The following is a 22,928-nucleotide window of genomic DNA, read 5'->3' as shown; positions in this document are numbered from 1 at the left end:
GATGATGCCTCTGGCCTGGTGCTGTTGTTCATGTCCAGAAGGTCTGAGCCCAATCTCCAAACTTGCGCTCTTTTAAGTCTCCAGGTATCCTTTCTCTTGAGAGGAAGGGACTATCCTGGAGGGTGAGGAAGGCTCTGAATGTGGCATTGAATACACATAAGCCAGGATTGTCCAAGAGCTGCGGCTGGCATCTTGCCTGGAGAGGGGCCAGTTCCATGTCTCCCTTATTCCCGTCATCTAGCCGTAAGATGAATGGAAACTAAACATACTAGAGTTCTGGGGCTGTTTGCTGGGTTGGCTCAGGGTGGGGTTTTTCTTTCCTATAAACATCCACAGGAGCCCAATAACTGAGGCCAGAGAAAGGTCACTTAGCACAGATCATCTTTAAAAAGTAGCAGCAGAGTCAGACACGACTGACGTGACTTAGCAGCAGCAGCAACAGCAGATATGAGAAAGGGGTTGGTGGGGCAAGGCCCCAGTCCTGGTCCTTTCTGACACAGATTTTAGCCTTGAGACAGGAAGGACTTATGGTCCCATAAAAATTAAGACTCTCATAGACATGAAACTTACAATGTGCAGAATAGTCAGAGGCCCAGACAGTCTAGAGCAGGACTGAGAAAATAAGATAATGGTTCAAAATAGAACTGCTGGACTCAGACCATCTGGGTTTGTCTTGATTCTGCCACTTACTGACAGTGTAATATTGAGAAACTTAATTAATTGCTCTGTACTCTGTTTCCTTACCTATATAATGAGAATAATAATAGCACCTACTTCATAAAGTTGTCATGAAGATTAACTAAGTTTGTACTTTCAGAATGCTTGACACACAGTAAGTGTTCAATGAACATTAGCTTCTAGGACTAGAGAGGGATGAGGCCTGATTGAGCTCAAAAGTATGGGAAACTCCTTCCAGAGACCTAGGTTGGGGAGGGGTGTGGAGATGCTGAATTGATTGGCATCAGTCTGTCTGTGGGAACCCAGAGGTGCTCTGGACTGTGTCTGTAGGAATTGTGGAGGGCAAGAGTGAGAAGTGGAGCCTAGAAAGAAAATTACTTGAAGATTTGCACACAAGACATCAGCATCAATCAGAACCCCTATCTCTCTGCCCTTTCCACTCACATAGAAAACATATAGCTCCAGCACTTACCTTCAGGCAAAATCTCTAATGACATTTTACAAACTGCATAGGGAACATTCAGACTTCTACTATGGCTTTTGGTACCACAGAACAAAGCCTCCTCATTCTTGTATTTGGGTGATCCATGACTTGTTAATTGCCACCTCTCCCAAGTCCACAAGAGGTTTCCTGTCAGAATTCCCTCATGGGAGAGAGCCCTAGCTAGAATACAGTCTTGCTTATATAATAACTAGCTACCAGTCCTTTTCCCTTAACTGGGATGGATAACCAGGGGTCCTCAGGCAAATTAAGGGAACCTGCAGTATGAAAGCAAAAGACTGAAGTAATCAAATGGAGCAACTGACCCCAGAGAAATTTGGAAATTTTTGAAAGAAAAGAGAATTTCATAAAAGAAATGATCTTCAGCAAAATTCAAGAGGATAAAACAGAAATAAAACAAGAACAAAATGCCACAGAACAGGAACAATCAGAGAAAAGAAAGACTCAGGAGTGGAAATAAGTTGCTGAAATTAAAAGAAAAGCAACAGAAGGACTGGGAAATAAAATTGAGAAAATTTCCCAGGATTTAGGGCAAAAAGACACAAAGAAACACAACGCACAAGAGAAAGTTTAAGAGATGAAGATTAATCCAGCAGGTTCAGCATCTGAATACCAGGAGTTTTAGCCAGAGGGAACAGAAAAAATGAAGGACAATTTGTCAAAAACATATTAGAAGTTAATTTTCCAAAGTTGAAGAAGGATCTCCAGAATAGGTCCCCAGAAAAATGAACCCAGGAAACAGTGGATCCAACCCAAGCAGTTACTGCTACAGCCTCCTTACAGGTCTTCAAGTTTCCTATTTTGTCATTCCCCACCCCCTGCCCCACCCACTTCACCAGTATATCTGCACAACAGAGGGAACCTTTAAAAACTCAAGTCAGATATTCTCCCATCTCTGCTCAAAACACTCCTGTAGATCCCACTGTGCCTTTCATGGACCAGGGGTTGGGGGGGGGTTGCTATAAGAGTAAGCACTCATTGCCTATCTGGCCTCATTTTCTGTTACTTCCCTCTTTGCCTTCCTCCACCTGTCTAGCAACACTGACTTTTATATTCTTCAAAAAATGACAAGCAGCAGGCAATGCTAGGCACAGTCCTGCTCTAGGGCCTTTGCATTGACTGTTCTTTCTATTTGGAATGTTCTTTCCACCAGTATCCACTTGGCTAGCTCTCTCACTTCATGCAAGTTTTTGTTCATGTGCTACCTTTTCAGTGAATCTTTCCCTGACCAACCTATTTAAAATTGCCATAACCTCCCACTCTCACTGGCATTCCCTGTCCTTTTTTCCCTGATTTTTTTTCTCCATGGCACTAATCAAACTTAAACTTGTTATATATTACACTTATTTAGCTGATTATTTTCTTTCTTCCTCACTAGAATATTACTCCATGGGGACAAGGATGTCTGTCTATTTCACTGCTGTATCTTCAGATTCTAGAACAGTGCCTGGCACATAGTAGATACTCAATAAATATTTGCTGAAAGAATGAATACAACAAAGGCAAACAATTCAAAGAAAAAAGAAAGGCTATTAGAAAATTTATGTGTATGTGTTTGTGTGTGTGTGTAACTGTTCAAGAAAATCATGGGCTAACTACAAAGCTAAATGAAATGCAACATGATTATAAGCAGCTGATGGAATACGAGAGGGACTCCTTCTGGACTTAATAGTAGAAACATTCTCTTTTAAGATGCCCAGATATTGTGATGTTGGACTTGTAGAGAAGGAACTGTATTCCAGGCTCACCACTTAGCTTGGTTTTGAAAAATAGTCATGATAGTGTAGATGCTGTTTATTGGTTTTCAAGTTTTATAGTCAATCTGGGGACAAAGCAGGGAAGACCTGGATGTGGATGCAGAACAGAATGTAGAATGTAAATGTTAATAACCTAGACAATGCAAAGGAAAGATGAGACTGACAATGTGGATCATTGAATGGTAGAGGGAGGGTGGTAATTCTAATATCCTTGTCTTAAAAAGGATACAGGATGCTTGGGGCTGGTGCACTGGGATGACCCAGAGAGATGGTATGGGGAGGGAGGTGGGAGGAGGGTTCAGGATTGGGAATTCATGTACATCCGTGGCAGATTCATGTTAATGTATGGCAAAACCAATACAGTATTGTAAAGTAAAATAAAGAAAAAAAAAAGTGGGTGGCCAAAATTATCTGTCAAAAATAAATGGAATAAAGTTTAAGTATATAGTCTTTTCAAGTTACAAAGTCAACTAGGAACAAAAGAGGAATATCAATGTTAAACATTGCACGGGAGTCAAGGGAAAAGTGAGGCAGTGCACATAAGCAAAGCCCTCATTGTCATACTTGGGAGTCAATAGGATATTGTCTGAATTTTATAAACCAAAAGATAAAGTATATAGGTGTTATCTAGAGTTGTAAGGCAACCACCAACAGAACTAAGTGCAAGAACTGTTAAAAGTTTGCTTTGAAGGGGTGGGATGAGGAGGGTCAAGGCAGGGAACTATTCATTTTTAGCATATTCTTCTTCCATACTGTTTGATTTTTGCCTTGTATGTGCATTATTCTAATAAAAATAAGATCCTAAAAGTTTATAATGATTTTACAACAAAATAATTATATATCCTATGATACTTTATGACAATATCAGAAAGGGTATGTGGATATCCAATTAGACTTGCCCTCTGGAAAGGAAAATCATATTGTAATGTGCCTTGCATATGTTCATGAAGAGGGTTGGAAAGGATATTATGGGACTTAATATCCCATATAGTGGTAAAGTCTCTGGTATTTGGCATCACAATGACCTGGGTTCAAGTTTTTTTTCTTCCATTCACTAGTTGATCTGTCATGGGCAAGTTACCTCCCTTACCCCCGATTTGTCCTTTGTAAAGTGAGGCTAGTGCTCATACAGTAGAAATGTAAGCCCCTGAAGAGAAAAAGCCACCTCTGTAGAGGTGCCTAATATATAGTTGGTGTTCAGTGTTTGCATGTGAGGCCTGAACCTGCCTCACAGGTGTGTGCAAAGAAAAGAGGAGAAGGGTTAGTCCAAAAGTGGGTAGCTAGTTTCCTTGTCTAAGGGAAATTTGCCTTTTGTTTAACAAAATGTAGTCATTTTGGTTGTGGAAACAATAGCTCTCAGGGCTTAAAGTGATACAAATTGAATTAAATTGCCCTGTACATAAAAGGGAGAAAACAATGAGAGTTCACTAGCAGCTCAAAGGAGAGGGCACATGAGCCTGGAAATGGAAAGGAGGGTAGCTGCTCTCTCTGTGTGTTGGGAACAGAAAGAGTCCAACAGAGATATGGATTGGGGTCCAGGAGAAGGGTTGGTTAGGAAGCCTGTCCCAGTGATGCGAACAGCTTAGGAAATGTGAAGAGCAAGAAAGTCTGATGGTCAATATTAACTTGATTGCTATGCTGTGCTGTACAACTTAGATGACTAAAGAAGTAGTAGGTAGCCTTGGAAGGAAATCTTTGCCACTTGCTCCCAGCTTTGAGAATTTTCCAACATTCAGAGGTACTGATTTTATATAGTTTGGGGGAAGGGAAATGTGTTAGGAGAGGACTGGTGGTGAGGATATTCTGGGCTTTCCACGTAAACTTTAGGGGTCTGAAACCTTGACTGCTCCAGTATTTGGCAGTTTCATTCTTTGACATTCTGTATTAAGCAGTCTTTAGCTTGCCTTTCCTTATCTCCTGAACAAAGCTACCTGGTGATAACTCAGCTTTTCATCTTTGTTCCAAGTAAATATGTAGGATCTATGTGATTGCAGGTATTTGCCTGCTGATCCGTGAATGCTGGAAACCCATCTGGGACCCAGTGACCTAGGTTTGTTCAGAGTTTCTGAGCAGAGGCTGAAGATCAAAAGATTTCAAAAGTTCACAAGGAGAGAAGATGGTGGGAAATCTCTCTAGTCAAATGGTGAAGATGCAAGTGAATTTGTTTTGTTCTCTCCTAATAAAGTTTCATCCTGTCCTTTGACCCCCAGATCATAAGATAAGGGTGGCTATGGTATTTTTCTAGGAAGGTGGTGATATTAACAGGGAACTGGGGAAGTTTGACTTTGAAAATTTTGGGGAATGCCTCTCCAATGCACATGGACTGAGACTTCAGCTGAGTTCCTTGAGTCCAATAACTGCTAAGAGTCTGACTTTATATTCTTTTAAAGTTACTCCAGGATCCTAAAGGCCACAACCAGGACTTAAAATGCTGTGAAATTTAAAATGATGGAGGTATAACAGAAGGTAGATGTAACAGAGGGCATTCCATGGGGAGAAATTGTATGAACAAAGGCTCCTACCTAAGAGAAGGCAGGACATGTTTGGTGATAGAGAAGTGTTTGGAATATAGGCAGCACTCAAAAAAATAGCAAGAAAAAGGCTGGAAAACTAGTCAGGGCTATATTTTGGGAGAGGCTCAGAATCAGAGTCAGACATTTCTTTAAAAAGTAGTTTATACACACTGTCAGGAATACTTCACCTGTAATTCAACTGTAATTCACATTTCAACTCACTACAAAGTATTGGAGTTTCAGCTTTAGCTTCAGTCCTTCCAATGAACACCCAGGACTTGTCTCCTTTAGAATGGACTGGTTGGATCTCTTTGCAGTCCAAGGGACTCTCAAGAGTTTTATCCAACACCACAGTTCAAAAGCATCAATTCTTCACAGTCCAACTTTCACATCCATACATGACCACTGGAAAAACAATAGCTTTGACTAGACGGACCTTTGTTGGCAAAGTAATGTCTCTGCTTTTCAATATGCTATCTAGGTTGGTCATAACTTTCCTTCCAAGGAGTAAGCGTCTTTTAATTTCATGGCTGCAGTCACCATCTGAAGTGATTTTGGAACCCAAAAAAATAAAGTCTGACACTGTTTGTGCTGTTTCCCCATCTATTTCCCATGAAGTGATGGGGCCGGATGCCATGATCTTCGTTTTCTGAATGTTGAGCTTTAAGCCAACTTCTTCACTCTCCTGTTTCACTTTCATCAAGAGGCTCTTTAGTTCCTCTTCACTTTCTGCCATAAGGGTGGTGTCATCTGCCTATCTGAGGTTATTGATATTTCTCCTGGCAATCTTGATTCCAGCTTGTGCTTCTTCCAGCCCAGCATTTCTCATGATGTACTCTGCATATACGTTAAATAAGCAGGGTGACAATATACAGCCTTGACATACTCCTTTTCCTATTTGGAACCAGTCTGTTGTTCCATGTCCAGTTCTAACTGTTGCTTCCTGACCTGCATATAGGTTTCTCAAGAGGCAGGTTAGGTGGTCTGGTATTCCCATCTCTCTCAGAATTTTCCACAGTTTGTTGTGATCCACACAGTCAAAGGCTTTGGCATAGTCAATAAAGCAGAAATAGATGTTTTCTGGAACTCTCTTGCTTTTTCCATAATCCAGCGGACGTTGGCGATTTGAAATTGTTAGAGGTCCTGATTCTTTTTAGTTTACTCCTCCACTATCCTTAGGATGATGACCTTTGTCCTCACAGCCTTTATTCCAGAAGACACGCTGTGCCCAGGTAAAAATCAGATGTTCTATCACTAGGGAAGGAAAGGAGAATGTATATTGGGGTAAATAATTAGCAATCTATGCCACAAGTGTCTGTACTGTAACTATCCCCTCCAAGGTCACCAGAGACCAGACCACTACCTGACTGTTACAAGCCCTAACCATTTTTTCAGGCCTTTTCTTGACCTCTGGGTAGCATTCAATGCTATTGACCCCTCCCTCCCTTTGAAATATTCTCTTCCCTTGCTTTTGTGACATTACTTTCTCCTGCTTTTCAATCTCCTTTGTCATTACTTATCTGTCTCTCTCCTGGGCTCCTCTTCCTTTGCATATGCTGAGGTCACTGCTGTCCTCCAGGGCTCTTCCCTGGCCTCCTTCTCTTCTTAAGGTTTTCATTCTTTCCAGGTGCTCTTGCTCTTTCCCATGGATTAAAGAACTGTTCATGTTATAGATCTGTAACCTCAGTTCAGACCTCGTTTATGAGCTTCAGATATGTATATTCAACTGCCTGTGGGTCATTTCCACTTGGCTGTTGCGCCAAGTACCTCAAAATCAATGGTCCCCTCCACCTTCTACACATTTGATCTCTCAAATTAGATTCGCAAGCGTTCCCTTTGACACTTCCCTCCTCCTCACTTATTTTCCTACATCCAATTATTCATAAGGTCTTGTCATTTTTAATTTAATATCTCTGAATTCAGCCATTTCTCACCACCTCAGCTGCTACCACTCTAGGCCTAACCACAGTCACTGCTTACCTGGATGACTACTCTCCATTTTTCCAGGAAGACATCTAATTCATACTCCTAAAGGGTTAGGCAACTAGAATGGTGTTCTTTCTTTAAAACAAATCTATGCTATATCCAAGCCCAGAACCCTTCAATAACCTCTTGGTGTTCTCAAGATCAAGAACAAAGTCCTTACCCTGGCATTCAAGGCTTGCTGTTATTTGAAAGGGATGGGGATTTAGAGTACTGGAACTGGAAGAATGGAAGGGCTGTGTCTAGTGCGAAATAAAGCCCTGTAGCTGGGGGAGAGAATCTAGGAGACAGGAAAGTGGTGGGCTGATGTCACAAACTTGGAGGAAGCAACAATTTAGAGAAAAAAATCAGAAGAATAGAAACCCACTGTGAATATCTATAAAGTGTGTGTATGTGTATACATATGTTGAATTGTTCACAGAACATAGGGATTCACATTTCATTTGCTTAAATGAGGAAAGGGTGACTTCATAAAGCAGAAGGCATAATCATTTTAAATTATTTTTGAATGTAGGGAAAGTATTGAATATTAATTCTATAACTGACCACTATGTTGAATTTTATTATGGTTTCTAATAATATCAATTGATGCTCTCAGGTTGTCTGGCTCTGCATTCATATAATCTGCAATTAATAATTATGTTGTCTTTCCATTTTTTATACATCTTATTCTGTTCTCCTGAATAGACTCTTTATATGAATCTGTTATATGGTAAAAGTACCATTTCAAATCAGTTGGGGAAAAGATGGATGACTTTGCACATGGTGTAGAGAAGAAGCTACTTTTTTTGTTGTTTTGGAAAATAATCCTTATACAAATGTTGGAGTGATCAAACTTTTAAATGTAAATAATAGAGCCATAAAACTGGAAAAAACTGATTATTATACAATAGAAGTCTATAAAGCATCTGTAAGCATGAAGCAGAATCCAGTCACGATAAAGGAAAACCTGATACATTTCACTACATAATAATTAAACCTTTTTGTACAGCTAAGAATATTATAAATAACATGAAAGATATTTGTAATATATGCAGCACACAAATGTGCAAGAGACATTGCTTGTGGAAATGTTATTCTGTGTATCTTTTTAGAGTAAGTTAGCAAGTTTGTGTATTAAAATGGAGTCAGCTCTGCTTGTAACAGTAAATAAAAAATGGAAACAATCTAAATGTCTATGTACCCCTGGACTGGTTAAATACATTATGGGACATTTATACAGAAAAGATTATGCAGCAGTTAAGAAAAATGTACACTATGGAAAGCTGTAAACAGCTTAATTCTAAAGAATATACAACTGGGAAAAAAAAAACCCAGGTCACAGAATAACAGATATAGTGTACCATTTATGGGGAGAAAACTCAAATAATCAGTATATGAATTGAAACAAATCTGGAAGAATGTATATCAAAATATTAATAGTGGCTATTTCTGGGGCATGAGCTAAGTGTGTTACAAATTTCTGTATTATTTGAAATTTCACAACTACAACACATTACTTTTGCAATAAGCAAAAATAAAGATATAAAAATAAATATATTCAATGAATGAATCGCTTTGAGGCGGTGGTTTTGGTTTGGAATGGCTTCAGACCGAGCCTGGTACAGTGGCATAAACACGGGCTTTGGCGTCAGACAGCCCTGAGCTGGGCCCCATTGCCCCACCCCCCGAGGAAGGAGAAGGGGGGTGGCAGGGGGCTGCGGAAAGGGGCTGGGCTGGGCTGTCTGCAGCTCTAGTCCAGGACGCTGACTTCCAGAGGGACTAAGAGACGGAAGACAAATTCCGGACTCGCTGGAGGACAAGGTGAGGGACGTTGAGATTGAGGTTTCCAGTCAGTAGTTCCAGTCCTCTCGAACATAGAGCCAGGCAGGTGGGCAATTTTTACCGCACCACTGCAGTTAGGGGAGGTTACTCGGAGTGAGATGTAGGCAACGAAGACGACCAAGAGAGTAGTAGGTTTATGGACTAGAGAGCAGAGAGTAGTTGAGGAAGGGAGGGGAGAAAAACTGGGAACTGGGCGTGTTGAATGGTGAATGGGGAATATGAGGGGGAAGGGGAATGCTGAGGGGAACTGGAAATCCAGAAAAGAAAATAGGGGAGTGTAGAGAATGGTTAAGGAATGCTAGGGGAGGGAGTGCAATAGTAACATGAAGGAGGAGGATGTGAGGAATGGAAATAAGAAATCCTGTCGGGTAAATAAGAAAGTCAATGGAGAACTAGGAGCGGGGATCAAGACAGAGGGAATACGGACTGGTACGAAGTGGGGGATAAGGAATGAAGAGTAGGGAGCGGGGGAAGGGCAGACGGAGGCCCCCCTAGGGAGGCGGAAAGGGGCGGGGCCACTTCCGGCCTGGAGCGGAGAGGGAAGTCTCTGAGTTTATGAGGGGCTCAGAGGGAGTGGACGCACTCAGGAATTGTAGAAGGACGAGGTGAGCAGCCCTGAATCTGAGCCCGGGAGGGATCTGCCCCACCCTCTGGGATCTGCAGAAATCCTGCTCTAAAGGACCGGATCATACCGGATCCATCCAGTCAGGAAGGGAGGGGACCGGACCCTGTTTGGCTGGGCCTAAAGATGGAATCACTAGCTCAGTACTGATTTGAGGAGGGGGTGTATTAGGGACGGGGAAGAACCAAGATGCACTTGGGCCCTGTTTGGAAGGGGAGCGTATTATGAAAAAGGGCGGGACCAGGCGGTGTTCTGGACTTGGGGTGTATTCAGTAGGGGAGGAGTCAGGACTAACGGACACTGCGACAATTTGAGAGTGAGGTCTGTTGGGGAGGGGGCGGGACCGAATGATACTATGAACTTGGAGAGGGGCGTGTTGGAAAAAGGTGTTGGACTGAGTCCTCGACTATTACGCATGCGCACTATGGATCGCTAGAAAGGGGCGTGTAGAGAAGGGCCAGCTTGGAGAGATACCAGCTGCTGAGTGCGCATGTGCAGGGTGGACATCAAAGAAAGGGCTTCTGCTGGGAAAGCGGGTGGGGCTGAGATGGGCCCTGGAACGGATGCGCATGCGCATTGTCGACTTGCGGCTGGGGGGGGGGGTGCACTGGGAAAGGGGGCGGGGTCCTCAGGGCTGCCGCGCTGGCACATCTTCCTGGAGAAGGGGAGGGTGCGGCTGCAGAGAATTGAGACGTTCTGGAATACTGAATTTGAGAACGAAGTCTTTGGGTGGGGCGGGAGGGGGTGCGTTGGGAGGGTTTGAGATTGGATGGGGATCAGCCTCCAGGCAGAGCGGGAGAGAAGACGTTCAGTGGGTTTGCCTCTTGACCCAGGCTTTCTCCCCTTCAGGCTCAGCTCTTGCCAGGCCGACTTGAGACATGTCTGACACAAGCGAGAGTGGTACGGGTCCAACCTGCTTCCAGGTAAGACCTTCTTCTGCCCTCTCCCTAGCTGCTTTTGCTCTCCAGCTCTTGTTACTGCCCCCAATCCCTTGGCACCTCCCCTCCCATCCTAATCCTTCTCCACCTACCTCCTTGCTTGGGTGCTGCCCCCCCTCCCCCAAGTAGAAGGAGGGAGGAGAGAAGGAAGGAGGGAGGAAGCTAAGCTAGAGGGAGAGTGGGCCCACCCCTCTTCTGCTCAGGAGTGGGCAGAGGTGGTCAGCTGCTGCTGCTGCTGCTAAGACCACAAATAGGAGTTAGTATAAGTAAGAGAAGTGAGGCCCTGGAATAATGGAGCCATTTGCTTAGCTGGGGGTGGGGAGAAAGTTTGTGAGCTTCCCTGCTTCATCTTGCAGGCTGAAGCTTCAGAAGAGGACCCTGGCTTGAAGATGCAGACCATACTGACAGTGACCCAGAACTTGGAGGCCTCAGAGACACCAAAGGCCTCAAAGACACCAGAGGTCTCAAAGGCCACGAAGATCTCAAATGCTGCAGGAGTCTCAAAGACCACTGCGGCTCAGGAGGTATCTGCCACTCAGGCTTCACCTACCACTAAGCTGACCGATACCCAGTTTCTAGCAGCCAAAAAGAAGAGTCTGGCAGCTGACACCAACATGCAGCATACTGACCCTCAGGCTGTGACAGTGTCTGCTACTGAGACCAAAAAGGTCAGCTCTGTGGCTGATACAAAGGTCAATACAAAGACCCTGGAGACTGAGTCTACTGCCTCTCAGGCTCTGGCAGATGAACCTGAGCCTGAGGGTGCAGCTGGTCAGGCTCAGGAGAATCAGGATACCCGGCCCAAGATCAAGGCCAAGAAAGCCCGAAAGGTAAGATCTTTGCTTTTCTACTTCTCTCAGTTGGTTCATGGTTTTGTAAACCTTTAGAAGGTTTGTTTCCTCTCCTCATAATAGCTGTGGGTGGATACAAAGAGGAATTTGTTATAATTCCTGTCTTCAGAAAGCTCATAGACTGGACATGAGATAGGAATACACATAGCCGAAATCAAAACAAAATGCAGTTTATGTTTACATAGTAGCTTACCATATGTCAAGGGCTTGAACTAGGCATATTCACACAGGTTATCTCATTAAATCCTGAAAGTGATCTAGTTTTGTAGAGAAGGAAGTTGAGTCCCAGAGAGGTGGAGTGACTTGTCCAGGGTGATATAAACAGAATCAGTGGTGGACACAGGAAGAGGAGAAGCCTCAAGCTTTACATTTGGGTTGCTCCTGTCCTGGTGGGAAGATGAAACTCCTACTTGGAAACCAGTGAAAGGTGAATCCAAGACTCAACATGGCCAATACCTAGTGAGTCAGGCTGTTACTGCAAGGGTGGGATTAGAGGGGACTTCTGTGAAGGAAAAAAGACCATCTGTTTCATCTGGCAATGTTGTGTTTGCTCTCTGTTGATGCAGGTGAAGCATCTGAATGGAGAAGAGGATGGCAGCAGTGATCAGAGTCAGGCTTCTGGAACCACAGGTGGCCGAAGGATCTCAAAGGCCCTAATGGCTTCAATGGCCCGCAGGGCTTCAAGGGGCCCCATAGCATTTTGGGCCCGCAGGGCATCAAGGACTCGGTTGGCTGCTTGGGCCCGGAGAGCTTTGCTTTCTCTGAGATCACCCAAGGCCCGTAGGGGCAAGGCTCGTCGCAGAGCTGCCAAGCTCCAGTCATCCCAAGAGCCTGAAGCACCACCACCCCGGGATGTAGCCCTTTTGCAAGGGAGGGTAAGAACCTTGTCCTCTCCACTCTGCATTATTCTCTGCTTTGCCTACCTTTTTCTCTGCCATTGTGTCAAGTTTTTGGCAAACATATTTTGATCTTTCCATCTTTTCCACTTCTCCCAGGCAAACGATTTGGTGAAGTACCTGTTGGTTAAAGACCAGACGAAGATTCCCATCAAACGCTCAGGTAGAGTCCTACTAACCCCTTCCTTCCTCCAGCTCTGCCCTCCAATTGCCCTCTCCCCCATATGCTGAGGGCATTTCTTGCTCTCCTGCTTCCACTTATGCCCTCTCAAAGTTCTAATTTGGCAGTAGTAGCATCTCTGTTCACTAGCTCAGAACCTGTTTGTGCCACCCACAGCAGGGTTGGTAAAGGGTCTACAGTTTGGGTATGGGGGCCACTTGGCTTCACTTCAGCCCAGGTGCTCGCAACACTCTCCCCTTGCAGACATGCTGAAGGACATCATCAAAGAATACACTGATGTGTACCCTGAAATCATTGAACGAGCAGGCTATTCCTTGGAGAAGGTGAAGGGGCAGACCTGGGGGATGGGTGCATTGGGGAAACCTTGAATCAAACAAAGGTGTACATGTCTCTTCTGGGGGGCACCACAGAAACTAATCCAGCCCCGTCACTGTGCAGATGGGAAGACAGTGGCCTAGCAAGGGGCATAGACTACCTTGAGGTCACACAGCAAGTCCATGGTAAAATCACAGCTAGAACCCAAGCTACCCAGCTTAGTCTTGGCTTTTGTCCACTGCTGGACAGTCCTGTAATGTACTTCAGATACTCACTTCTCAATTTCTTTCCCCACTCTCTGGCTCCCTGGATTCCACTAATCACAAAGATGACAATAACAGTAATGCATTTGTTGTCTGTATGCTGTGTGCTGGCCACTCAGCTAAGTGTTTTATGTGCATTATCTCACTGATTTCACATGCACACACACATACACACACATACAAGCATACACACACAGAGAGACAGACTCCTGAGTACGTGGGGAGCTATGGGATGCCAAGGAAGCTGAATTCTGTGGTCTCACACTGTTGTCCCCATCCACAGGTTTTTGGGATCCAATTAAAGGAGATTGATAAGAATGATCACTTGTACATTCTTCTCAGCACCTTAGAGCCCACTGATGCAGGCATACTGGGAACGTAAGCTGGGATAGGGCTGGGATGGGAGGGAGGCATCTGCTTTTGTTCATGGTACTAGTTCATCCCTATCTTCTCCCTATACCCCCTTAAGAAATAGAAAGGACAGAGCCCCAGACCTCTTTTCTATCACCCTTACGTAGTTGGAGCCCTGCACACAGGAGTGGTACCTGATTATGATTGTCTGTAGGGTGTAGAAGCCTCGGGTAGTGCATTCTTACTGTAATATTTTCTGGTTTTCCAGAAGCTTCCCAAGAAAACAGACTTGTCATTCCTTGTCTCTTCATATTGGCCTTGGTAGAATAGTTCTCACAGGAGGGCTTCCTGGTATGAGTGGATCATGATGCTCGATGGGCAGGGGCATCATTTGGGGCTATGCCTAGAATTTTCTTGGAACTGATGGGTCTGGGGGAGCAAGAAGGGACTCACAATTGACTGGGTGCCCAGATCTTACCATTCTTCTATTCTCTCAGCAACACAGGAAGAGAAGGATGTGTTTTTCCCATTTTATGAATAGGAGACTAGGCTCAAAATCTTAAGTGCCTTACCCAGGATCACATAGAGCTTGAAGCATAGATGGGGCAGAATTCTCCCATATCTGAAGAATCTGGGAGAAGCTAGCCTAGTGAGCTGGCTGATATGTGTTTTTTTTTGCAGATGACTATTGGATGTAAACCTTCTCTCTCTCCCATTATTCTCCTAGGACCAAGGACTCACCAAAGCTCGGTCTCCTCATGGTGCTTCTTAGCATCATCTTCATGAATGGAAATCGATCCAGTGAGGGTGAGTGGCTGGATTGACAGCTGGATGGGGGGTTGTGGTCAGAATTGCACATGTTCATTTTCTATCCCTGTTTCCTTTTTCCTCCCCTTGCAGCTGTCATCTGGGAGGTGCTGCGCAAGTTGGGGCTGCGCCCTGGGTATGATTGGGCTCTGTCAGCACTTGCTGTCCATGTTGTCCTTTGTCAAGAGAGGATGGTCCCAGGATTGCATCAGCCTGGTGGTCTGGTGGGGTGGGTGGGGGTGCTGGATTGGGTTCAGGGTTCTGACCTAGGTGGATGGGGAAATGGTCCTGAACTCTGCTCTATGTCACTGACTCTTGGGTTTCTATGGAGCTTCCATCTATGCTGGAAGCTTCTTTTCCATGTGGGAAATGTCTCTGTCCATATCTGGGAAGTGCTGTAGCCCTAGTTATATTTATCTATGTATGTAGTTATGTATGTATGTAATTATTTTATCATTCTCTACTGTCAGGATACATCATTCACTTTTTGGAGATGTGAAGAAGCTCATTACTGATGAGTTTGTGAAGCAGAAGTAAGTCTGTATGGTGTTGCTGTGTTCCATGCATTTTGCCTGTCTTCGAAATGAGTGATAAAGCTATGGTGCATGTGCATGTGCTTGTGCATGTTATATAAGTGCATATGCAAGTGGTAGCTTTTTCCTGAGATAGTGGCAGAGAACATGAGTACACGTTTACTGACCTACCTGTGCTCTCATATATGCCTTTGGAGCAGTTCTTCGGGGGAAGGATTGTCATCACCAGTATTGTATGTGTGAGGAAACTGAAACTGAGAGAGGTGAAGTAATTTGCTCAGCGTTATACAGGCAACAGACAGAAGAGTTGTATTGAAATCCTGACTTCAGTACCTTGGTTCTTTTTACTATGCTAGCTAGGGCTTCATAGAAATTTATTTCCATAAAGAAATGCCATAGAATGGTAGCTTTAGGCAACCAGGTATTGTCCTGGAGTCTTGACTTGAACATCTCATTTCATTTTCATAACTACTCTGCAGAATAGCTGCCATCAACCCAACCCCGGTATCAGTTGAGGAGCCTGGGGCTCAGAGAGTAGGTCTGAACCTGGCCCTGGCTGGTAAAGGACCCATTTGGATCTGAAGCCTAGTCCTCCTGACTTTTCTGACCAGGGCCCACCCTGTTGTTGGTCCTTGGAGAACATGTGTACACTCACGCAGGTGCACCAGCACACATGCCTGAATGCTCACACACAAATGGTCGAGAGTATGCGTTGAATCCACTGCTCTTGGTTGACTGTTTCGTCCCATACAGTCATTTCCTAGGATGGACTGTACCAGGGTTCAGCCAGGCGATGGATGAGCCCGTTGGTGGGGTGTGCTCAGAGCAGGGGGCCTAAAGAATTGGCTTCTCTATTTGCAATACACCCAACAGGAATCTGGGTTATTGTGACAGGGGCACACAACTTGTGGCCTTCCTATGAAGAAATACTCTATACAGGCCCCTTGTACCTCCACATGGCTGCTGGGTAGGGTCAGTGAGATAGGGCTGAAGATTGGAAGAAAAGCTGCAGTAGTCAGTGGGGGAGTTTGCCACCTAAATGCATGAATGGGCCATTAGTGGTCTTATAGACATAAAGGCTTTGACCCTCTCTTTTCAAGGTACCTGGACTATGTCAGAGTCCCTAATAGCAATCCCCCTGAATATGAGTTCTTCTGGGGCCTGCGCTCTTATTATGAAACCAGCAAAATGAAAGTCCTCAAGTTTGCCTGCAAGGTAATTGGAGAACTGCCCAAGCTTGGCATACCAAGAGCATGGGGTGCCACTGTCTGGGGTAGGCTGTGTGCAGAACAGCCTGCAGCTCATGCATGAACATTCTGAAGCCTGTATTAATGTGCAAACACTTTATTTGAATCATTTAATACTTACAACTGACATGTCATTGCCTTATTGTAAATGAGAAAACTCAGGCTCAGAGGTTGTTAGGTGTCATGTCCAAGGTCACAGAGATAGTAAGTGTCAAAGCAGAGCTGGAATATTAGGTGCATAGCTACTAGTAGTATTTATGGTATTATAATTTGCATAGAGTAGGCACTTGGTGCTCAGATTTGGATCCTTCAGATGATTGTTCTTCCTGTCGTAGGTACAAAAGAAGGACCCTAAGGAATGGGCAGCTCAGTACCGAGAGGCAATGGAAGCAGATATGAAGGCTGCAGCTGAGGCTGCAGCTGAAGCCAAGGCAAGGGCTGAGATTAGAGCTCAGATGGGCATTGGGCTCGGCTCTGAGAATGCTGCTGGGCCCTGCAACTGGGATGAAGCTGATATTGGACCCTGGGCCAAGGCCCGTATCCAGGCGGGAGCTGAAGCTAAAGCCAAAGCCCAGGAGAGTGGTGGTGCCAGTGCTGGTGCCAGCACTGGTGGCAACTTTGGTGCCAGCACCAGCCTGACAGCCACTCTCACGTTTGGGCTCTTCGCAGGCCTTGGTGGAGCTGGTGCCAGCGCCAGTGGCAGTTCTGGTGCCTGTGGTTTCTCCTACAAGTGAGATATCAGGTATCTACTTATATTTGGGGAAAGCCAGGGCTCATGGGGGTGGGATAAAGAGCTGGGTGGTTACAGGAAGGCCAGGGTTGGAGGATCATGGAGAGTGTGAGAAAACACTACTTTTGACATTTTACTCCTTCCTATTGGTGGATATAATTGACTTTTTAAATTTTCTTTTACTTGTGTTTTCAGATATTCCTAATCCCAGCAATCTTTGTCTTCGAGCCAGGGTGCATCCTCAGAAACCTATTCAGCACAGCGCTCTAGGCAGCCACTATCAATCAATTGAAGTTGACACTCTACATTAAATCTATTTGCCATTTCTGAGTTTATTGCCTTTTTTGGTGGGCTGTCACGTTTTGTATCATATTTTAAAATGAACTGGGAAAGTTTCCACCTCAGTCTGTGCTTAGCTTGAGGTGACATTGCTGAATTCAGTGGAGCAAAATTAGCATGTTTCCTGGGATAGGTTGGGCCCCATCACTATCCTATAGAGCAGGCAGGGTTGCAGTGGTGTGGGAGTCATGGAGATTGTAGGCACAGAGGGCATACTTAGAAGCTCTGATATGGGCAAATCTGGTCCAGAAAAATAGAGGAGATTGGACATCAAGTATTGACTCTCCTTTTGAGAAACTTAGGTTAGACAAGAAGGAGAAAGAGGTAGGTAGCTAAAGAGAGGTACAGGAATAATGATTTTCTTGGGAAAAGAGAGAGATTTGAGCAGGCAGGAGCCAAAAGACGGGGAGATGTTGAAGGCTGACTCATGCAGCCTAGTCCCTGAGGAGGTGGGAGGGGAGGACCTGTGGGAAGGGACTGTACAGAAAGGACTTGGAGAGGGGACTGTAGAAGGATTCCAGACAGTGGGGAGGCCCCAGTAGAGCAGGGAGCCCATGATTTATGGTAGACCCCCTTCCCCATGGCAAAGTGCTCAGTAATCTTGTAGGAATGAAGATGAGTGTTAGTTTATTCCAAGGATTTCATTCTGTTATTCAGTGGTAGAATAAGGACAAGACCAAGGGCAGCGAGTGTATGAGTCAGCATCTTTGTTACCATGTCCACCAGTGTAGGTTCACAGAATGGAGAAAGAGATGGACCAGGGAACCCAAGCAGGATTGGTGAGGAAGATGGAGTTTGAGTGACAGATTGGGAAACAGTGCAGGGGTTTGTGGACAGGAGTCTCTGAAGTCTATGAACAAGACAGAAAGGTAAGTAAATATACTAAGTGCCTGCTGTGTGCAGTGTTATAGCTGTCTGGGAGGGAATGTTCAGAGAACCAGAAGGATGAACTGAGGGATTAGTTCGATGGTCAGACAGTAGAATGATTAAGAAGACAGGAGAAAGAACTCTGGGCAGTGGGAAGATCCATGGAATAGCTGGTTAAAAGGGGAGATGATGGTTCCTAGAGATGAGGAGGGGTAAGTGGCCTGGTTGGGTTATCCATTTGGACAGTGAAATCACCCAGAATGGAGGCAGAAGTTAGGGTAGAGAGGAGCACTGTGAGCCAAGTGCCAGAGTTCCCTTGTGTAGTTGAAGGTGTCCTCCCAGCTCTACTACCCACTTAAGGCATGGGACCTTCAGGCAGAGATCCACCTTTGCCCTGTTTTGGAGAGTATTTCCCTGGACCTTCCTTCCCAGGAAGCTCTCAGCATCTAATCCCCACATTCAGTTCAGTTCAGTTGCTCAGTCGTGTCCGACTGACTCTTTGCGACCCCATGAATCGCAGCACGCCAGGCCTCCCTGTCCATCACCAACTCCTGGAGTTCACCCAAACTCATGTCTATTGAGTCGCTGATGCCATCCAGCCATCTCAACCTCTGTTGTCCCCTTCTCCTCCTGCCCCCAATCCCTCCCAGCATCAGAGTCTTTTCCAATGAGTCAACTCTTCGCATGAAGTGGCCAAAGTATTGGAGTTTCAGCTTCAGCATCAGTCCTTCCAATGAACAACCAGGACTGATCTCCTTTAGGATGGACTGGTTGGATCTCTTTGCAGTCCAAGGGAATCTCAAGAGTCTTCTCTAACACCACAGTTCAAAAGCATCAATTCATCAGCACTCAGCTTTCTTCACAGTCCAACTCACATCCATACATGACCACAGGAAAAACCATAGCCTTGACTAGACGGACCTTAGTCGGCAAAGTAATGTATTCTGCTTTTTAATATGCTATCTAGGTTGGTCATAACTTTCCTTCCAAGGAGTAAGCGTCTTTTAATTTCATGGCTGCAGTCACCATCTGCAGTGATTTTGGAGCCCCCCAAAATAAAATCTGACACTGTTTCCACTGTTTCCCCATCTATTTCCCATGAAGTGATGGGACCAGATGCCATGATCTTCGTTTTCTGAATGTTGAGCTTTAAGCCAACTTTTTCACTCTCCTCTTTCACTTTCATCAAGAGGCTTCTTAGTTCTTCTTCACTTTCTGCCATAAGGGTGGTATCATCTGCCTATCTGAGGTTATTGATATTTCTCCTGGCAATATTGATTCCAGCTTGTGCTTCTTCCAGCCCAGCATTTCTCATGATGTACTCTGCATATAAGTTAAATAAGCAGGGTGACAATATACCAGACCCCTAATCTGGGATAGAGGCACACAGACAATGAGACTCTAGTAATAGCTCTTAAGACTAAAAGCAATAAAGAAACAAGGCTTATTGCTTAGGGAACAGAATCTAAAAAAGAAAAAGCTGCACCAGGAGCAAGGAAGTTCCTTGCCTGTTGTCATGAATCAAGACCTGCTTTTGCTGCGGAGATGTTGAGCTCTTCTTCACTGGAAGCATTGATTCCATAAGCCATGGTTGCCTCAGGGGTTGGATAGTACCTGGGAGAAGTAGGCAAGGTCAGAGGCAGCTTAGACCTAGGAAGGATTCTATAGCAGGTGGGTACCATGTCCAGGGTGCCCTAAGACTCCCAGGTGATGTCCATCTGAAAATAGGGGGTAATGTAAGGGGGTAATGGTGAGGGGTGGCAAGGAACTTGGAGACTGTGATTCTAATAAAAAGTGAGTTTAAAGTGCTTGATAAGAGATAAGGGTGAATCATAGTCATGAAGAACTCTGACCTTCCCACTTACCTTCCCTCCACAGACCACTGGGTTTGCAGGGCTCCCCACCTCTTCTTTCCTACAAGGCTTAGACTTTGGAAAATAATGGGTTTTTTCTCACTACCTCAGGTGTAAAGATGGAAGGCATGTGAGGTAGGGAGGAAGAGATCAAATCTGGTTCAAGGCAAATGGGGAATGGCCAGAACTAAAAAGAAGGAGGGCCAGGGGAAATGGGAACAGACTATGGTTCATGTTTTCGTCACCTTTATTAGCTTGAAGGCCACTACTGTAATAAATGAACTCCTACAGTATTATCATTAAATTCCAAATAATTCTAGAATATATCATGTATTAATATTTCCCATTTGGCTAGGAGTGGGAAGAGCTCCAAAAGCAATTTCTCCATCTATTTTTTTATTATCACCCTCAAGCTTTTTCAGACATTTTTGTCCCAATTGCTACTCCCCATAAAATTTGAATACTACAAATATACTGTGCACCTATTTAATGTATAATGTATATTTGTACTTTATACAGAGAAAGGTTTTTACTCAATATAGGGTTTATAATGACTAAAATATTTAAAGTTTAACAATTTAAGATACTGTGAGCAACTTTATAACTATTTGCTGATCAGCTTTAAATGTAACATTTACATTGTAATGTATCAAATTACATATGTAAATCAGCAATTTATATAGCTATGTGATAATAGCAGTATAACCAATATTTTAAAATAACTATTCAAAACATTTTTCAGCAAAAGTAAAACATGAAATTTTAAATTAATTTCTTAAAAATGATTTTTAGTGTAACTAACTTTCAAGCATTGCATGATAAAAGAAAATTTTTAACTAGCTGCTGGGTATCCATTCAGGTATCATCAGCATTCTTATAAGCGCTCTTCAGTGCTTGACTGAAAGATCAATTGAATAACTTTTGTAGAATTAAATAGAAGCTATTTTTAATTCTCGAAGCCCAGACAACACTCCGAGACACTGAGGAAGTCTTCCAATCACAGCCATCTATTCACCATGGTTTTATAGTGCTGATTTTGCATACATTTTCTGTGTCTTCCTCATTGTTGCTCTTGTGAAACTCAAGAAAACCCAATAACAGAAATTAAATGAAATTAAATACTAAAGAGTAAGATTCTTCAATAAGGTTGAGCTTTAGGGGGACACAAACTATGGTGAAAGATTTGGGGGAATTTTTGTCCCCCACAAGGACCAATTTTCACTCCCTTGTGGTTGATCACCCACAACTCCATCTGCCCTTTCCTCCTGCATTAATACAAGACCTACAGTAACATTTCACCTGAATTGAATAAAGAAGATAGAATGAGTGCTGGGTTGGGGAGGAGGGGTGAGGAGTGGGAGAGAGGGAAAGGAAAAAAACGAGGGAGGAAAAGAACAAGAAATAACTACTAGAGACCAACCATTTGTGAAAACAAAGTGAGGGGGACAACACTTTTATTTCTCCAAACTTACACTTTCAAAAATGCCTTAGTCCAACATAATTCTATTAATTCATGTATAATTGCCATTCACCCATTTTCCAAACGGAGATCAACCCAAATCTTTTCACCTACTATCTCCAGCTTCAAGTCCACAAATTTTGGGTGATACCCTTTTTTCTACCTGCCTTGCAACCTATTCTAGATATGCTGCAGGCTTTGAACTAGATTGTACATTGAATCACCATGTCCTGTGTGTGTATGGCTATTGTATCATTTGGATAATCTTTGGATTATCACTGAGTATGATGTGGATGAAGGTACCAAAGGAATTTCCTGGGCCTCAAATATAAGGTACATTAAGCCCTCTCCAGTGGGTCCAGCAATCCTGAGCATGCTTTGTAGAATTAACATGTGTGAGACCCTAGAGGTTGCCTCCACAATGTCTGTGCGAAATCTAAGCTCTTGGAAGTCCTGTATTGGCTTGCCATAATCTGCATTGACCTTTTGCCACTGGACATGGTAATGCTAGGGTCATGCAGTGAATCTCCTGGGTTCTAGGTATACTCTTCCCTACCCCACTGTGAGGCAGATAGACTCCCTATTTCCCCTTGGTAGTTGGGATCACTCATCCCAGTCACATAGTGAACTGATCCCCCCTACCCCCGCCTTTCTTGCCTATTGCTTCAATGTCATGAGGAACACCAAATGGCCAGGTAGAAGTCTCAACTTCCTGTGAATCAAAATTGTTTAACTAAGTGAAGTGATGAGAAGTGTCATTCCTTCTTCTATCCTTTAGTTTCTAGACCTATGTATTCTATTTATGGGAGAAGGAGCATCATATATTAGTTATCGATTCACAGAATGTGATGAATTCTGCAGAATGGCCTTCAGACTTCACAAAATGTTGTTTCCTATCACTAGATTGAAATGTTCTGTAGGCCATCCCACTCTTCTGCAAAGGCAGTTGCTTATGGGTGATGGTGTATGTGATAAGAACACATAAAGCCCTTGTCATTAGACCATTTGTCTTACCTCTTTCACTGTGAAATGTGTTTCTTGACCAGAAGAAATATTGTATAGGATATTTCAAAGATGTACAAAGTGTATAAAGTAATTAGAAAATCCAAGGATGATGGTTCTGGTAAAAGCACCAGGGGAGGCAAATCCATTCCGGAATATGTGGTTATTTCCATAAGGACAAATTGATGCCCAGTCCCTGATGGAAAAGTTCCATTGTAATCCCTCTGTCATCCAAGGACTTGTTGGTCTCCTAAGAAATGGTGACATTGGGGTTTCTACTGTTGAGAAATTGGGCACTCAACACTGTTGGTAGCCAAGTCAACCTATGAGAAGGTAAATCCATGTCAAACCCCTGAGTAACATCCATCCCTTCTACAATGGTAGTTTTGTTCATTGGCTCATCTGACAAGCACTGGG

The 22,928-nt window shown here is 44.0% G+C and overlaps 1 protein-coding gene and 1 non-coding gene across 5 annotated transcripts; both read left to right on the top strand.

Annotated features, from left to right (window-relative positions):
* The first annotated feature begins 9,016 nt into the window (after positions 1–9,016).
* MAGED2 (MAGE family member D2) lies at positions 9,017–17,321 on the top strand. 4 transcript variants are annotated; one of them, XM_070291576.1, is made up of 13 exons: positions 9,017–9,236; positions 10,729–10,802; positions 11,174–11,647; positions 12,235–12,543; positions 12,664–12,727; positions 12,989–13,068; positions 13,607–13,701; positions 14,402–14,481; positions 14,575–14,617; positions 14,952–15,014; positions 16,115–16,229; positions 16,597–17,003; positions 17,187–17,321. In XM_070291576.1, the coding sequence occupies exons 2-12, from the start codon at positions 10,758–10,760 to the stop codon at positions 16,993–16,995; spliced, it is 1,767 nt and encodes a 588-aa protein (XP_070147677.1). In that variant the 5' UTR covers positions 9,017–9,236; positions 10,729–10,757; the 3' UTR covers positions 16,996–17,003; positions 17,187–17,321. The 4 variants fall into 4 exon arrangements, with proteins under 4 accessions (XP_070147677.1, XP_070147679.1, XP_070147676.1 ...); XM_070291578.1 differs by having other exon boundaries at positions 9,119–9,303; XM_070291575.1 differs by lacking the exon at positions 9,017–9,236 and adding an exon at positions 9,624–9,862.
* Positions 15,826–15,953, top strand: LOC138931278 (small nucleolar RNA SNORA11). Its single transcript, XR_011446524.1, has one exon. It is a non-coding gene; the product is annotated as a small nucleolar RNA SNORA11 (small nucleolar RNA).
* Positions 17,322–22,928: the final 5,607 nt, after the last annotated feature.

This window comes from Ovis canadensis, chromosome X (assembly GCF_042477335.2).
Source record: "Ovis canadensis isolate MfBH-ARS-UI-01 breed Bighorn chromosome X, ARS-UI_OviCan_v2, whole genome shotgun sequence".
NCBI lineage: Eukaryota > Metazoa > Chordata > Mammalia > Artiodactyla > Bovidae > Ovis > Ovis canadensis.
The sequence above is the reverse complement of the archived record's forward strand: the minus strand, read 5'-3'. Positions and strand labels throughout refer to the sequence as shown.